The sequence below is a fragment of the Venturia canescens genome, chromosome 1 (genome assembly GCF_019457755.1).
Source record: "Venturia canescens isolate UGA chromosome 1, ASM1945775v1, whole genome shotgun sequence".
Taxonomy (NCBI): Eukaryota; Metazoa; Arthropoda; class Insecta; order Hymenoptera; family Ichneumonidae; genus Venturia; species Venturia canescens.
In genome coordinates this window covers 2,319,618-2,335,541 of record NC_057421.1, presented here as the reverse complement: position 1 = coordinate 2,335,541, position 15,924 = coordinate 2,319,618, and the positions used below count along the sequence as shown (strand labels likewise).

The following is a 15,924-nucleotide window of genomic DNA, read 5'->3' as shown; positions in this document are numbered from 1 at the left end:
TCCAGCGTGCCAAAACTCTCCGCGCGGAAAGCTAAATTTCAAAAGTTTTCCCAGCCTCCCCGATCCTCGCTCTCGGCAGCCCGATAATGCCCAGTATTTATTTATACGGTGAGCCCTAATCCATCAAAGATGATTTATTCATTCGTTATCCCTTTCGCTACCACCTAAAATTATCATTTCGCTTCGAGTTCGAATATTTTCTCGCCTATGAAGATCTCGAGTAATGTAGTTACAAACTCCATCACCACTGGCTTACTTGGACCACTCAACTCGAACTTGGATCACTCGACAGTGATCGATCAACTGTATTTTCGTTTCTCTTTTCCAGTAAATCAGAATTTGTTCTCGAAAAAACTAGAAATTGAGCTTATCGATGAAAATTCTTCGAACGTACAACAAGAAAAGTCTTCAAACAAATTCATATTTCAAAAAATCTACAGAAAATCACAGCACACAAATCAGTGGCGATCCAAAGACCTTAAATGGCAACGAGTAAGGCTAAAGCATAGACTGGCACATCGAAAGCAGCACTATCTCAACATCTCGAAACCCACCGGTCGAGTCCGAAAAGGACGACGAAGGTAAGTTCGTTGGACGTTTTAAAAGGACGGAAATTCCAGCGGAAGTACTATCGTGTGTCAAGGTAGATCGCAACGTCAGTGTATTGACCCAAGAGGCCTTCCACGTCGCGGCATTTGACGAGTTTTTTCGACCATGCAAACCGTTTCTGGTAGGCAGAACATTTTAGTTAGCGTATGAAAAAAGTTGGTGTGTACTTTCGCTGTTGATATTGACGATCCATCTAAAAACTATGGCAGCGAAGGGAATCACATTCGGAACTTTCATTAGGTAAAAAAGGTATAGTAGCTGCACAAAGTAAACGTAGAAAAAATTGGAGGCTCGCCGGACATTCGGTGGTTGTTCGACACACCATAAATTATGAGTGACAGAACGAGAGTCAGCCATCGAGAATTGGGTTATTCGTGTTTAAGGGAATTCGCAGCACGTGTTGCCGTGTACTGGGCAACTATATCCTCGGCACAGCGTATTAAATCCCAAGCTGAGGCGGAGCGCGTGGTTGTGAATGGTACCTGAATACGAGCACACTTTCGTGCATAATGTAACTACTGGAAAGTTACCGTGTTATTTAACGGAGGCGTTACGGTTCGTCGATAGTCAGAAAATTGATGACACACATACGCGGCGACGAGCAGGGCAGATTCACCGAGTCGCAACGCTCGTTCAACGTTCCTCGTATTCCCGCCGTGTCGTTCAACAGTCGTGAGAATAAAGCGTTCATCCAATATTTGCGCGCTTGACCGATTCAGTATTCCGAGTTGTCGCAGTCCGCGTTCTAAGTGCACGGGGAAGTCTCGCAATCCTGGGAGAGTGGGCAACGTTGGCGATGAGGCGTGCAGGCTCGAAGGAAGGAAAAACCGAGAGATTCTCGGATCGGTCGCTCCGTTCTACGGAACGATCCGCGCGAGGTCGAACGAGGGGGAAGAATACGAGGGCGTGCACGTGACAGATCAGCGAGCACTTCGGAGCTGCGAGAAAAGTTTAAACAAAGATGTCGAGTAACGGGGAAAAGAAGAGCGATCGCAAGGGAGTTGCCAGCGAGTGTACGAGACAACGAAGACGAATTTACACGCGCGTTTATCGACAAGATAAAATCGACCGAGCGGTGACGTCGCTCGCTCGCGGAGCTCCGTGTCCGCATTAATCGTACGAACCTGTGCACGATTTTAAGCCGACTTTGGTCTGCGCCCTCTTGCGCGCCTCGGCCCATCTTCTCACGGCAGAATGATGCAAGGCAGAAGACGAGAAAATGCGGTATCGTATTTTCACCTCCGTTCCAAGGGTATTAATATTTAACTCAGCACGAAGCTCTTCGTCGTCGTACTCGAGTGTTCGAGATCACGAATATCCGCCACTAGGAGTACCCAGTTTCGAGCCTTTTTCCGATACCCAATTTGTACAGATATAGGGTTACACGAGAGAGGATGCCCTATCATCATGGATCATCCGTATATCTATAGGTTACACACACGTATGGGTATATTTGATATGCACGAACACATACACGCGTATGATAACACGGAGATAACGTTGAGAAAGTTACACGATGCACATCGGTGCGAAAGGACTTTTCCGAAAGTCGATCGAAGCTATAAAAGCTAGCCGAGAGCGACTCTCACGTTGTCACTAAAAGCACTGTAGTGTGTTGAAGTCAGCGAGAAGGAGATCGAAAGAAAAGGCAATGGAGGGAAAGAGGAAGCAGTGGGAAATGGGAGGAAAGAGAAAACGAACGCATCCAATCGATATAGAACTTTACACTAAGATTTTATTCCCATATGAAGATATGTGTCCAATCATATTGGTCCTGATATGATTTATACATTTGCGAGTGCTGGATATAGCAGCACAAAAAGGATTGAAACCGAATTAAAGGAAATTCGATTGAATTCTGACAAAAGTTTCAACAGGCTGAAATGTCACTTATTGATGTGACACGTAAGTGTATCGTTGCACCTTTTTAACGCCATTTTCAATTCGACCGCGCCTCCATACGCCGGATCCCAATGGACCAATAAAGTCCGGCCCGAAACTTCTTTTCTGAAGAACCATAAAAATTACGAATTTCCGGGAATATATTTTTGACTTTTTTATTTTTCGTATTAATTTGTTATTTATTTTTCATTCTCCTCTTTACGGAGTTCTTCGGTTTTAGGTGGAAACGAGATTCTTTGTGGGTTTTCTTGCAAAAGGCCCTGTCAGGAAAATGACGGAGGTTTCACTGACGATAGAGAAAAATGTTTTGATTTCTTCGTATAAACTTCTTCCTCGTTTTGGCAAGCCACGTTTTCTGCAGGCTCATACATTAAATTCCCCTTTTCTCTGAATTTCTCCCTTTTTTTCAACGCGTGGATGAGTTCCGGGCAATTAATCAGAGAATTAATAAGAAAGAGAGGGTGCAAATTTAGCAATCTTGATTAATGTTTTCAAGTGTGTGATACGACCTGTCCTTGTCCTCCGGACGCCCCTGTCTCTCGACTGTGCTGGTCTCAAGGGCAATCTAATGGTAGCTCATCAAGAACACGCGCGCCGTAAGATCCTGAATTTAATCCTGAAAGGGCAAGTATGTATACGGACCCTTCGTCGTTCGCAGCTTTATTACCTTGAGAGACGTCGTTTGCAATTCCGCGGGTTCTTCTGCTCCCCTCCCGCGGTCTCTCGCTTGCTCTTTCGTCACTTTGCAGATCTAAGAGAATCTTGAGGATAGTAAGTACACCCTCGAATATTCGTATCGTACTTAACTGCTCGGCAAGATCCGCACGAAAGTTGAGGTGCAGCTCGTGTCTCTTACGGACTTTTAAAAGGGTTGAAAACTTGCAATCTCAAGCAAGCGAAAAACTGACAAAATATTTCATCACTTACAGTCACGAGGAGGAAAATTTTGAAAATAGCCAACGATCCATTGCACTGGCGTCGTCTGGGTTTCGCACATCGTTTACACTTTTGTATGAAATTTAAAGTTTTTCCAATCTTTTGACCGAAAAACTTTTTTATCGAAGGTTGAGAAAATCGATTTGAGGACTCGGGAGATTCACTGGTGCCACGAGAGCTTTTTTCTGATTAATTAATAAAATGATCCCCTCACCACCAGGTGTTGAAGGTTCGAATCCACAAAACGAGGAAAATCGGTAAAAAGGGTAACTCGAAGAAGTCTTAATGAGAAGGGAAAAATTACAATCTGGCGATACCGCATGTAGCTGTAACAAGTCGATAATTCTATTCCTTGCATGCACGTTAATGAAGTTTGCATCGTTGGAGCATATATGCTATGTTTATTGCGAATTTATGCCTTTTTTCCCTTTTTATTGACTCAAGTCTGCAGATTAATTTCGCAAGGAAAATTTAGTTGGAGCTCAGCCACGGGAATTTCGGTGTGCATCTAAAATATGCGAATGTCGATACTGTTCGGAAGCTACGCTGCATGTTTTCTGCTGGCCGTTATTCGTCGCGATGCTCGTGTGATCGATTTTTTTCCAGAGAACTAAAATTGGACGAGACGAAATGATAGTAACCCTTTGAATTGTGCATGCGACAAATTGGAATCTGAGTCATCCTCGTTTTGAACTTTCACCTCTGTACATGTGCACTGACTTTGGAGGTAGAACACGCGGCTCAGGCGTGAACTTTTCATATTAAAATAGCATTTTAAAAAATGAAAATAAAATATAAATATCATTTTTATTTCAATGCATCTGGGATCTGGACGAGGGTTGGAATCCCGACGAGGACATGACGAGGAAACCGGATCAGGACCTTTGGTGGGTTAAGCGTTACAGCCCTGATCAGGTTCTGACGAGTTCAACACGATCCGGACTCTGTTCGAACCCGATTGAATTATGACCCGGTCCTGGCCTGGTCCTGGGGTAAAAATTATCATCGATGAGGTGAAAATCGAATTTCGTATGAACGAGTAAAGTCTAACGATACCTGAGGAATAACGAAACCTGGCAATTTTTTCCCGTTTCAGCGTTTACGTGTCCGAAGACAAATAGTTTCCTCGTTCAATTTCTTCCCGAATGATTTTCCTCTCCGTAGCACCAGGTTTATCGTTCACTCGTTTCTTTTTTATCCCCCATCCTCAATCTTGCTTTTCCTCCGTTACAACAGCCGGTGGCTCACAATTAACCGCTGCGATTTCGCCATTAGTTCGTCGGAGATTTGAGACAGAAGTAGGAGAATAAAAAAGTGCGTTAGTCGGTAGTGTGCAACCGCGACGAGAGAGTGGTTCGAGGTTGGTGAGAAGAGGCAGATAAAAAGAGTGGGAGGCGGTGGGTGTGAAGCGGGAATCTCATGTGTCCGTTTTGTACATATGTGCGATGGGATCGGCGGGTGTTGGAGGGAGCGTTGCAGAGTCGGGGAGGGGGGATAAAAAGTGGAAGGTAAAAAAAGCGGTAATAATCCTCGCGCGGGCGTTTCTTCCCGACTTTCCTGGCTGTATACGTTTTTTCGGCATTCTTTCTCGGCAACGCGAAGAGACGAGATTTATTTCACGAGTTTCCTTTCACACCTGCGTCGCTAACATATACCGAGGCTCTCGTGCTGTGCCGTCGTACAACGACGAACGTCTGCACGCTACAGACACAGGCCGCACGAGAATGAGCGGAAAAATGTCCGGGGGGCTTGAAAAAATATAAAACGAAAAATCGGAGGACACGCTTACCGATCTCCCCTCGCGCCAGTCTTCTCCTTCGTCTATCTTGTGTGCATCACACGCATTCCGGTTTTCCCGTCGTCACGTAGACTTGCAGTCTGCTCGTTGGCTTTTTTTTCACAATCGTTTTACACATTATTTCTGTGACACATAATTTTTCAAATGCGCCAAATATATTGCGGATTCCGATTTCAATGAACAGGTATGTTCCGGAGAACAAAACTCGAGAGCATGACCGCCCAGCCACGCGTTCGCATGCGCAATAATCGCTCCAAGTTTTTCAGACTTATTTATGATATAAACCAAACTGGAAACTCATTAAAATATAGTCACAGGTATTCTGCACTTTTCTTATTCTCTCTGCTGCGCAGCATAACGGGAGTACAGCAGTATATTAAAAATAGCTGTGGGTTATACTCGTGGGTGGGCTCCACAAACCGGAGGTTTAGTGGAGTTGCGTAACAATGAAAGAATGCCGCGGTGTATAAAAAGAGGGAAACTTGTTTAAACGAACGGTGGTGGAAAAAATGAATGAAAAAGTATAAAAATCCGCGGGTGATGAGATATGGCTCGTGTTTATCAAATAATCATTCCCATATGAAAGGTGAATAACCGAGGACTGGCACAGCCGCGGGCAAGTTTCCGATTATTCCTTCATTTCTTGTACGAATAATCATTTCAGTCAATGATTTTATACAAGCAAAAAGTACACAAAATAACTATTCGTAAGAAGCACTCGAAGCTCGTCCGCATGCGGAGTTTCGTTTCGACGCCGAGAAGCGTTATTACAAGGCTATGGGGTTTCATGTTCATCACAGAAAGTGATGAAACTACGGTATGTGAGTGTTTGAAAAGGAAAGAAAAAATCACTTCTTCAGCCTCCGAGAGAGGAAAAGCTTTTCGTTTCTGCAAGGGCAAAGTTCGTGGAGTATTATTCTCCGGAAAATTAGACGTGCGAGCGGGCTCCATGTCGGTTTATTACAGAGTCGAGTTTATGTATGGAAAACTATCGTGGAATATCGCGTTACGAGAATTCTGCCAGAGGGTGAATAGCAGATTGTGCACCAGCGCGGATTAGGATATTTCGATGCTCTACCGGCTGAATACGCACCGCGTCGAAGTACACCTCAACGGCTCGGATGAGTACGGGATGGAACCCTTTCCTCCCTTGCCCTCCAACTCCCTCTTTTCCCCATCTTCACCCTCGTCTCTCTCCCTCCTGCTCTGCCCCGCCCCATCGACGCTCTCCTCGCCCTCCAATCTGTAATGCGCACAGTGCATGTTTGGGCCTCCAAGGTGTTTGGTAATCTGAGAAGCTTGCAATCTCTCTTGGTTGCTATAGCTTGCCTTTATCGGACGAACGCATCTACATAATAATCCGCGTGCTATATGCGAATGCGAAATATTTAAAACGTTCGTTACGAAGGCTGCTGCGGCTTCCGGCCAAGATACCACGAATTTCCAAATGAGCCTGTCAAGTTTACGGATTTTATAGCTCATCAAAGCTTCATAGCGTTATGTTTGTGTATATACTTGAGGGCAAAGAGAGAGAGAGAGAGAGATCGATGCAGAGGGGGAACTAGAGAAGAAAATAACGCCGGGAGCACGAGTCCTACGTGTTCGATTTCCCACGCGAATGGCAACGAACTAAAGATGAATCGACCAAGCGACAAACCTCATAAATCCCTTCGCATACATTTGGCACGCGCGTGACCTCGTCATTACGCGTACCCACTATTACCCTAGGCATGAAATCAGGTTTCACTGGCACATATATAGACACCGATGCATCGAGTCACGCGCAAATGTACACATTCGATATACCTTAAAACGTCGAAGGATATCTAACTCTGATGGATTCACCTGCGTGCTTCATTATCTCTCGATCAATAGTGACATGCCCATTTTCGTTCAAAGTTAGACCCGAGTTACGTCAATTTTCAATTACACGATGTGCCACCAATTTCGGGTTTTAGTCTCCGAGTTCCTAATCAACGCGATCGAGATAAGTGTGTCAACGTAGCTGTCACTGCAAAAATGATTCCGCACGAAAAAATGAACTTTTAAAAAAGCGTCAGTGCTCAAAATTATTCAAAAAATTCAACGTCCAACTGGATTTTTAGATATTTTTTTATAAGCATCAAATTCTAACGTAAGACAAAAATATTAGTTGCTATAATTACTTACAGCAGCGATGCCATAGAAAAATCGAATTTCATAATGGGTCGGGATCAAATGTTGGAATGACTAAAATTTCGAACAGCTAAAATCTCGAGTTTATAAACTTCGAATGATAATATGAAGACAGATAGATTCAACTGGAGCTTTGAATGCCGAAAATAAATAAAGTAAAAACTGCAAGGTTCGAAGCACGTTTACATCGAAAATAGAATGTAACAATCGCCCATAGGACGATGACTAAAATATCGATTTTTCGAAAATTCCCCTATCACTCTTTCGATTCATAAATTACTACAGTCAGCGAAACTGTGAAAATTGACAATTTTGAAAATATAATAACGAAATTCCAAACATTACTGAGGTTGAAATACCGAAACACCAAAAAGTCGATCGTCGGTCAAAATAAAGAAATGCAGTGGAGCTCCAAATACACGCGTCTCACTCACTCACTTACTCAGACCGGTGATCTTCAATTTTTAAACATCGCCATTTGGACTTTCGCCTTTTCGAGCTATCGCTATTCTTCATATCTAAGTTTTATAGGCTCGAAAAATTCACTTTCGATATTTGTCTACTCTATATTCTGGTCTGTCTGTAAAACAATTACTTATTTCCATTTTGAATTCGAAAATATGAACTTTTGACATTCGGATGGTCTGTTAAAATTGCATTCGAAATGAAAACTATTGAAATATATATTTTCGGGTAAATACGAATTCAAAGAAGGAATTTTTGATTAAACACGCAATCTGTTGAATAGTCGATTGGGAATAAGAATTTCGAATTACTTATTTTTCCTCAAATTGATATCACAACTTTAAAAATTTCGAAATATCGACCGTTCTACAATTCAGTTATTCGACATATCGAACCCCACCCTTCATAATCATTGTCCATTTTTTGAAAATCAGCGATTCAAAACGTGATTTCACCCCGTTGGGGTTCGCACGTCGGTGGGACACTCTCGAGGAAAAGTAGAGAAACAATATGGGCAAATGCAGAAGAGAAAATGGTACAGAGGAAACTTTGAAAAGCGCAGAAGCACATATGAAAATAGTGCGATGGCCTCATTCCTGACACTGCCCATATAATGGAAGCCTCACAATTATACACAAACCCTTACGTGCGCCGATACACATACAAGAAAGCACTTCTGTGCCGTGTCGGTGGAGCTTGCCGGATACGAAGTGTCCGCCAGCAGGCTAGAGTCATTGTGCGGTTATCTTTTTGGGGCAGCTATAGTGAAAATGTGGCAAGCTGTAAGAGAGAAAGAGATCGTGAGAGGGAAAGGGGAATGGAAACTCAGATGTGCTACGGAAATATATTCCCTCGAGTTTACACTGCTACCTTGCGGTATACACATTATAGATTTAAGCCTTATACGCGTGTGTTACAGTAACAAGTAAAATAGCAAAAGACGATTGTACCACACGAATCGTTTTATCGACCTATCAGGAATAGCAATGTATTTTATGGAGAAATCCTACAACGCAGTGTTCTCTCCAATAAATAATTATAGCCTCGAGACTGAAATAATCGGAGGGTGAAGTGAATATGATTGGTTTGTCCATTCAAAGCTCAATGTCTAGCAGCACTTGCTGCGGTTGGTCTTTTAAATGTTTACAAAAGATAATCCGTTTGCGGGCCCTGGATTGTACGTAAATTGTTTGAGATTCGAACATAACCCGGACACGTGGATCGTTTATGATTATTTCTACAATAATTTTACATTCTTTCAATTCCAATAAAATTTCAAAAGTATAATTTTTCGTTTTCCATGCTGTTACTGAGCATTCACGACGTGTACGTCCAGCGAAATATTTATGTTACGCAGCGATTACATTGATCAATAAAATCTTGTTTTTCTTTGATAAAGTCCAATGCACAGTGCTTGAAATTTTGCAAAAAATATTAATAAAAATTTATAAATATACGTTGTTTTTTTTTTGGGATTTTCTTATCAATCTGGACGCGTCTTTTCATCAATAATTTTGGTATAGTCAATAGGGTAGAAAGATGAATCGGCGTTCACGTTTTAAGCCCTACATATCTCGGAGATCAAGGAGCGATGAACGTTGCCAGGAGTAGAAAAAGACGAAGCGTGTGAGGCAGAGAGGAAAGGGATAAGGGCTTATCCTTTTCCTGGGGCGATTTACCCGGCAAAGTTCTCGTGAGCAAGCCGGAAGCTCGAATCGTTTATCACGTTCTGGCGCTAATAGATAACACACGACTAACATATAGTCGGCGTAAATTTAGCAACGGGTTTCCAAAGGATAGCCTATCACACAATCCGGATCAACTTGCAAACAGTTCACTTTGCTACTGTACTGCGTGGTGCGAATTTTCATAGGGAGTCGTACGAGTGATTCAATAAAAAACGCAATATTTCTTCCTCGTTGGATTCAAAAAGGAGAGAATTTCAGCAGGGCGAACAAGCAATTAAAAACTCCACAAATTCGTTATTTGGTGACGATCGTATGAATTGTGTATGGCTGCAATTTGCTCAATTTATTAAAGGCATTTCCAATTGACGATGGAAAATGCATGAAGTTTTTCATTTTTCTTATTGGAAGTCATACATGAATTGAATATTTAATGAAACTTTGCTAGAATCGATTATGATGTCTTGAATTCTGGATGTTCAACCGTACGAAAATAAGCTAAATAGGTGCATATACGCGTGTAAGGAATTGAAGAGGAAAAGGGCTTCGCCATTCACCTCAGAAATACATCACGGAGAGTCGAGTAATCGAATTGGGCGCGAACATACGAAATCGACTCAGATCCCATATAGAGAGAGAGCGTGTTTGGCATTTCTTTCTCACTCTCTCTCTCTCGCGCGCGCGCTCTTTCTCATTTGCGGGTTCTCGGGGTGTTCCTTCGACGAAAAAGATCGTTTTGGCTTCTCTCTCGTTCGCTCTATGCTGACTATATTCAATGATAGAAAAAGATGGAATTCTTTTCTCGTTTCATCCACCTTAACCTTTTTTCCATCGTCTCCCGTGGCTCTTCTCCTTGTATGTCAGCCTCCCCTCTTTTTCGCATTTGTTCGATCCCTCTCGCTCTCTTTCTTTTTTCTCTCTTTACCCTTCTGCTTCTCCGTTTGTCCCCAAGGAGCCAATGGAATTTCCGTTACAAATCGAGAAAATCTGTTACGCTACTGACGGATCCTAACTCGGTTTGCCCAGCGAGACTCCACGGTATTTCACGCAGCGAAGACTCAACCAGCCGAATAAGTTAATCGATCTTGTGAGAAGATCGTCGACCCTCTTATCCCGGCCCTTTTTATACGAATCCTCTTCATGTAAAGCGTAAAAGAATTTACGATAAATTCTGAGAAATCTCCGTTCAACCGGAATAATCCTGGGCACACGCAAGCTGTGATCCTACATTCTGTCATGAACTCACATCTTGAGACAAAGCTCCGAACTCGATCCTATTGAGCGAATCTACCTAAGGACCGCGATCAGATACAGAAAAAAATCTTCCAAAAATCCGCTATTCGGCAACGTTCTTCGAATAACTCTCGGCTCGATGAATCTTACATCTATTGGGAAGATGAAAAATGGGTGTGTCTACACCCGGGACGGTCTAATTGAATTTCAAATTCACCGATATGACTTTAAAGGCACTTTTCGCATTCTGCGATTAAAAAAATTTTCGAAAATCGTAATAAGTCACGTTGCGAGAATTTCATTCAAATGGGATACGTGAAGAAGTGATCGGACTATTTTAAGTAATGGATTGGGCGCGAGAAGTCAATACATTCCCGCCCATTATTTAAAGCATCAATTCAATCGATTCCAAGTTCTCAGTACGAAGTGTATTTTCGAGAGTCTTTCGTCATTTCGAAGCTACGAAGTCGCTCAAAGAACCTCTGTGTGCAAGAGAGTTGAATAGTTCATGGACGAATAACAGCGACGTTGCCTGCTGCTTCGATGAGTTATTTCAAATAGTTGCAAAATAAAATCCCGTGGAAAAATGTCTAATGAACGTTTTTCCAAGTGCAGCATCGGGTTTTTGCATAAAAACGCTTGAAAGCAACGTGTGCTACATCGACAGAGGCGTTGACTCGACGCACGACACAAACACGAGTTATGAATAGCGCACATCCTATCCAGCAAAATGTACGTGTGGAGGGATTTCGTCGTCGGGTGTTTGAGGCGAGAAGAGAAAGGGAGAACTGGGGTGGCGAGCGCAGGGTGGAAGCGAGAAGCGAAAGAGGAGCAGGGCGAGAAGAGCAAGAGAGAAGAGACAGCGAAGCCTTAACGTTGTTTCACGGGACGGAACGATGTTCCCGCCACAATTTCCGGAGCCGAGGCTCGTCATATCTCTTTTCTCGCAGCCCCCTCCCTCCCGCGTATTCTCCGTTGCATCTCCTATTCTGGGATCGGTTGATGCTGCACACGATTCATAGTCTCCAACCCTCGCGCATTGTCTATCCGCTATAGTGACACCTGCATAAGAATTTAACGTCGATACTGTGTACAGCAGACCTCGAGAAGTGCTGCGAGCGCTTCAGGCTAAATCCATCTCTTTTTCTTCCATTCCCCCTTTCTTCTTCTTCTTCTTTACTGCTCACCCGCGCGTCGTGGAATCCTGTTCTACTCGATTTAGGCTCGTCCGCAAACACGCATTGACATGCGAAATTAAGCGAGAGAGAAAAAGACGAAAGTACAAAGCCGCGGGAATTTTCAACTTCGACGAGATGAACTCGAGGCGAGAGGTACTTACGGGGAGAACAAGGGGGGCATTCGGTAGTCGATACAATGATCGATGACGACTGAGGGAGGAGGCCCATGAGACTGAAGTTTGCAACGAAATGATGTGAAAAAATTCTCCAATGATTCCAGTTATTCTCCAAATTTCGTTTCCTACCGAATTTTTGAAATTCGTAGTTTTTCAGTCTACGCCAATAATCCGTGAAATAAAAAATTGGTGAACCGCAAATGCTTTATTTTCGTTAATTTCGATGGACTCCAACGTTGCAAACTTCAGCCTCGTGGGAGACTCTACGAATTTTCATCAGAATGTTTTAACAAATACCACTTGGATAAAAATTTGTAATAATCTTTTTTAGGAACGTAGATACAAAACTATGCATACGGGAACTTTGAGTCCAGGGGAAAGAATTGTAACGGACCAGACACTGACACTCGGACAAATCTATCAGCGAATATGATCATGAAAAAAAGCGTGTGCGCAGATACGTCAAATTATTTGTTGGCTTCATTTTTCTGACTTCGCAATTAATCCTTTTCTATAATTTCTTGTTCTCTATTTTTATGAGATAAATTTCGGTGTAGAATGATGAGAAATGAAATTTTTTCATAAGTCGAACAAGACCGGGAGACTCGATCGATATTATAATTTTAATGATCAGGGGTGTATACGAAACACCTATGCGGAGGTCCTGAATATACGATGCCTGAAGACACCGACCTATAATAATAAACGTGTTGTTAATTCTCAATGAGCGATTGGGAGCCCCGCCTCGGTTCCGTAGTAAGTTCGGTTACCTTTCTCGTTCCTCTTCTGTTTCTCTCGTTCGCGCGGTACGTACAACACTGAGAAGGAAAATCCATTGGAGTTTACGAGTTAGCCCGATAGCGACAAACAGAGAAAGAGGGAATGAGAGGACGAGAGTGAGCGGGGGAAGGGGCGGAGAGGAGAGGAAATTCACTCGATTAGTTTGAAATTCATGGGAACCACGAAGGCGTGTACGAGTCCTGAGGGTGCTTTCGTGCAGCAAGGATACTCCACATCGTTGCAGGGTATGTGAAGGGACTAAAAGGCATTCGGGATGCACGAGAACATCGGCTAGAGATGCCGCAGCCTAATAAGCCTGCAACGAATATTTCAAAGGACCTTTACGTGCTCGTGAGATTTGCCGGAGTTTGCCCGCGGCGCAATAATATAGAACGAACGGAAAGTACACCGCGGCGAATCGTGGTGTCGCATGTACTACAGAATTATTTCAACTATTGGTCGGATTAGTAATCGACGGGGGAGGAGGTATATCGCTAGTAATCTTGCAAACTGAAAACTTTCAAGGGAATCACGCATGCGGTAATATCTCGAGGCGATGCGAAACTAGTCGCAGAGGTGGAAACACGAGGACGTCGGCGGGAGGGGAGCCGAAGCGGATACAACTATCCTTCAAGATCCTCTATCCGACAATCGCATATCGTGTTTGTTGTAGCGAATATGTCTTCATCGGAACAATCTCTTTATCAAGAGTTTGCCATCCGAGTGCGCTGCATACTGCACCGTGCGTTTAGAGCAATCGATTAATTCATAACTACCAACTCCATTCCACCGTGATCAGTGCACGCTCTCTACGAGTTTTTGGATCAGCGTGAGCTCGAACCAGCAACGAGTTGGTGGTTAGCACTGCCTTTGTATCCTTCCACGCATCTACTTAAGATATTCGGCTTACCCGAGGTAGAAATGTGCTCGTTGGCAGAGCTGGTTGCAGAAATTCACCCATTGGAACACTCACCTGTAACAAAAAATTATATTTTCGATTGAGCACGAATTATCAACTATTTTAACGACGCTGAAGTTTGCAACGTCGGTGTCAAACGAAAAAAACATTTGCGATTCACCTATTTTTGTTTCACGTAATTATTGGTGTAGGTTGAAAAACTACGAATTGCGAATTCGGTGGGGAACTAAATTGGAAAATTACTGGAATTATTGGAGAGTTTTTACATAATTTCGTTGAACTCCAACATCATCCGTTTTAACAGAACATCGACTGCTGAAGACTCTGTTTTAACACTTGCTTATTTTCATAACTCCAGAACTGGTCGTCGACCATCAATCTCAAGAGAACAGTCGACCCTTTTTGAAGGTTCAACTCAAAGCATGCATTCTTTGCTCGGAGCCAACAATCATCATTGGAATAAAAGTACATTAATTCGAGTAGAAAATATCACACGAGGGACGAGCTCATTGGATTATGATCAGATTTGTCTCAAATACGAGCAAATCATCTGTCATTTTTCACGTAGATACAACGTTTCTCTAAAATCCTTTACGAATCAAGTACCTCATGCTATATCCATTGCTACTAATGTCTGAGGCGAGTCAAAATAGGTAGCAGAATATAAGCGATTTCACCTTTCATTGTTTCACTATAAATATCACGATCTTCTTAGTTAATCCATAAAATACTGAAGGGGCACGTGACAGAGGGCATCGAACCATGTTCCTTTTAACTTTTCACCCTCCTAACTCGACGAGAACGAAGGACCTGCGAGTGACGGGTTGACGAAATTCATATAGTCAATTCGAATGGATAATTTGTGCATGAATATTCTAAATCAAAATGTCTGTCGGATCACTTAAGGGGTTTGATTTAAACGATTTTGGTGAAGTGGATGAATATATCCACCGCCGGTGGTGAAAATTTAGAGGAAAATGGGCAGATATTTTTCATCCGAAATCTGCTTCCGTTCGAGAACAATGATTTAAAATAGACTTTGTTCAACTCATGACTTTATTTAAATAGAAATGTTTTAAATAACATTTAACAAAAATAACAATTTCTTCCATAGATATTTAGAAACCGCGTGCTATTTCTGCGCAATAAGGTTTCGTGGATTATGAAAAAAAACGTCGGAATCGCCAAAAAAGAATGTTCGTTTTAACTCGTTTGGGAATACCGGAACAGCCTTTTTTTCACGAACGTCTTTTAGTCAGAGACAGAATAAGATTGATAAAATCCACAGCTAAAGCGACATAAAATCATGGCAGTCGAGGATCGCATGGTACGAACAGATATAGCGTACGTGACGAGCCAGCCCAACCGAGTTCGATTTTACGCAAAACAGGCTTCACCAGAGTAGAAGTTATCGTGTCCTCGTAAATCAACAAATTGTATCGAATAACCCTATACGTTTCCACTTATTCGCTCGGATAAATTCGTGCGTAACAAATTTATATCGTATAGATTTCGTTTATACGATTCTAGAGTCGCTCGATGAATGTTTCATGTCCGTGTCCAACGTTCTCTAACCCCTTGCAAAATATTCTATCATAAATGCGAAAAATATGTCGATTGCCTCATTCCTGCTGAGGTTGGTGACATTGAAAATGTTTGAACAAAAATGATTTCATTGTTACGACCGATGTGACAAATCTGTTATCTCGTCAGAAGTCGATAATATTTTGGAGGTCAAATGAGTTTCGAAGAAAATCGAGTAGGAAAAGCTACTCGAATACTTTCTCATAAACTTTTTATTTTTCAGTTCAATTTTGTTATTCGTTCACACATATGCACGTGCTGAGCAGCTTTTACTAAATTCAGAATTAAGCGGGTCTAGAAGATAGAACATGAAGATTCTTCATGATTATTTGGAGAAGCAAAATCGACCACTGCTTTTGGCTTGAGGTCAGCCTATTTTACCGAACCTCGATTTGATCAGGTCAAGACGAAATAAATGGCTATCTTAAGAGAACTGGACTTTTCGTTTCCCTGAAGAAGTGACAACGTGAGAGCGAAAGGAAAA

General features: G+C 42.5%; 1 protein-coding gene across 5 annotated transcripts in view; it reads right to left on the bottom strand.

The window, feature by feature from the left end:
- heph (polypyrimidine tract-binding protein 1 heph) overlaps positions 1–15,924 on the bottom strand; it is a 248,599-nt gene that overhangs the window by 105,158 nt on the left and 127,517 nt on the right. Inside the window, exon 2 of one of the 5 annotated variants that reach the window (XM_043433208.1) lies at positions 13,848–13,910. The exons of the other annotated variants lie outside the window; for them this stretch is intronic. Coding sequence (XP_043289143.1) covers positions 13,848–13,910 — 63 coding nt within the window. The remainder of the gene's footprint in view (positions 1–13,847; positions 13,911–15,924) is intronic. 5 annotated transcript variants of the gene reach the window in all.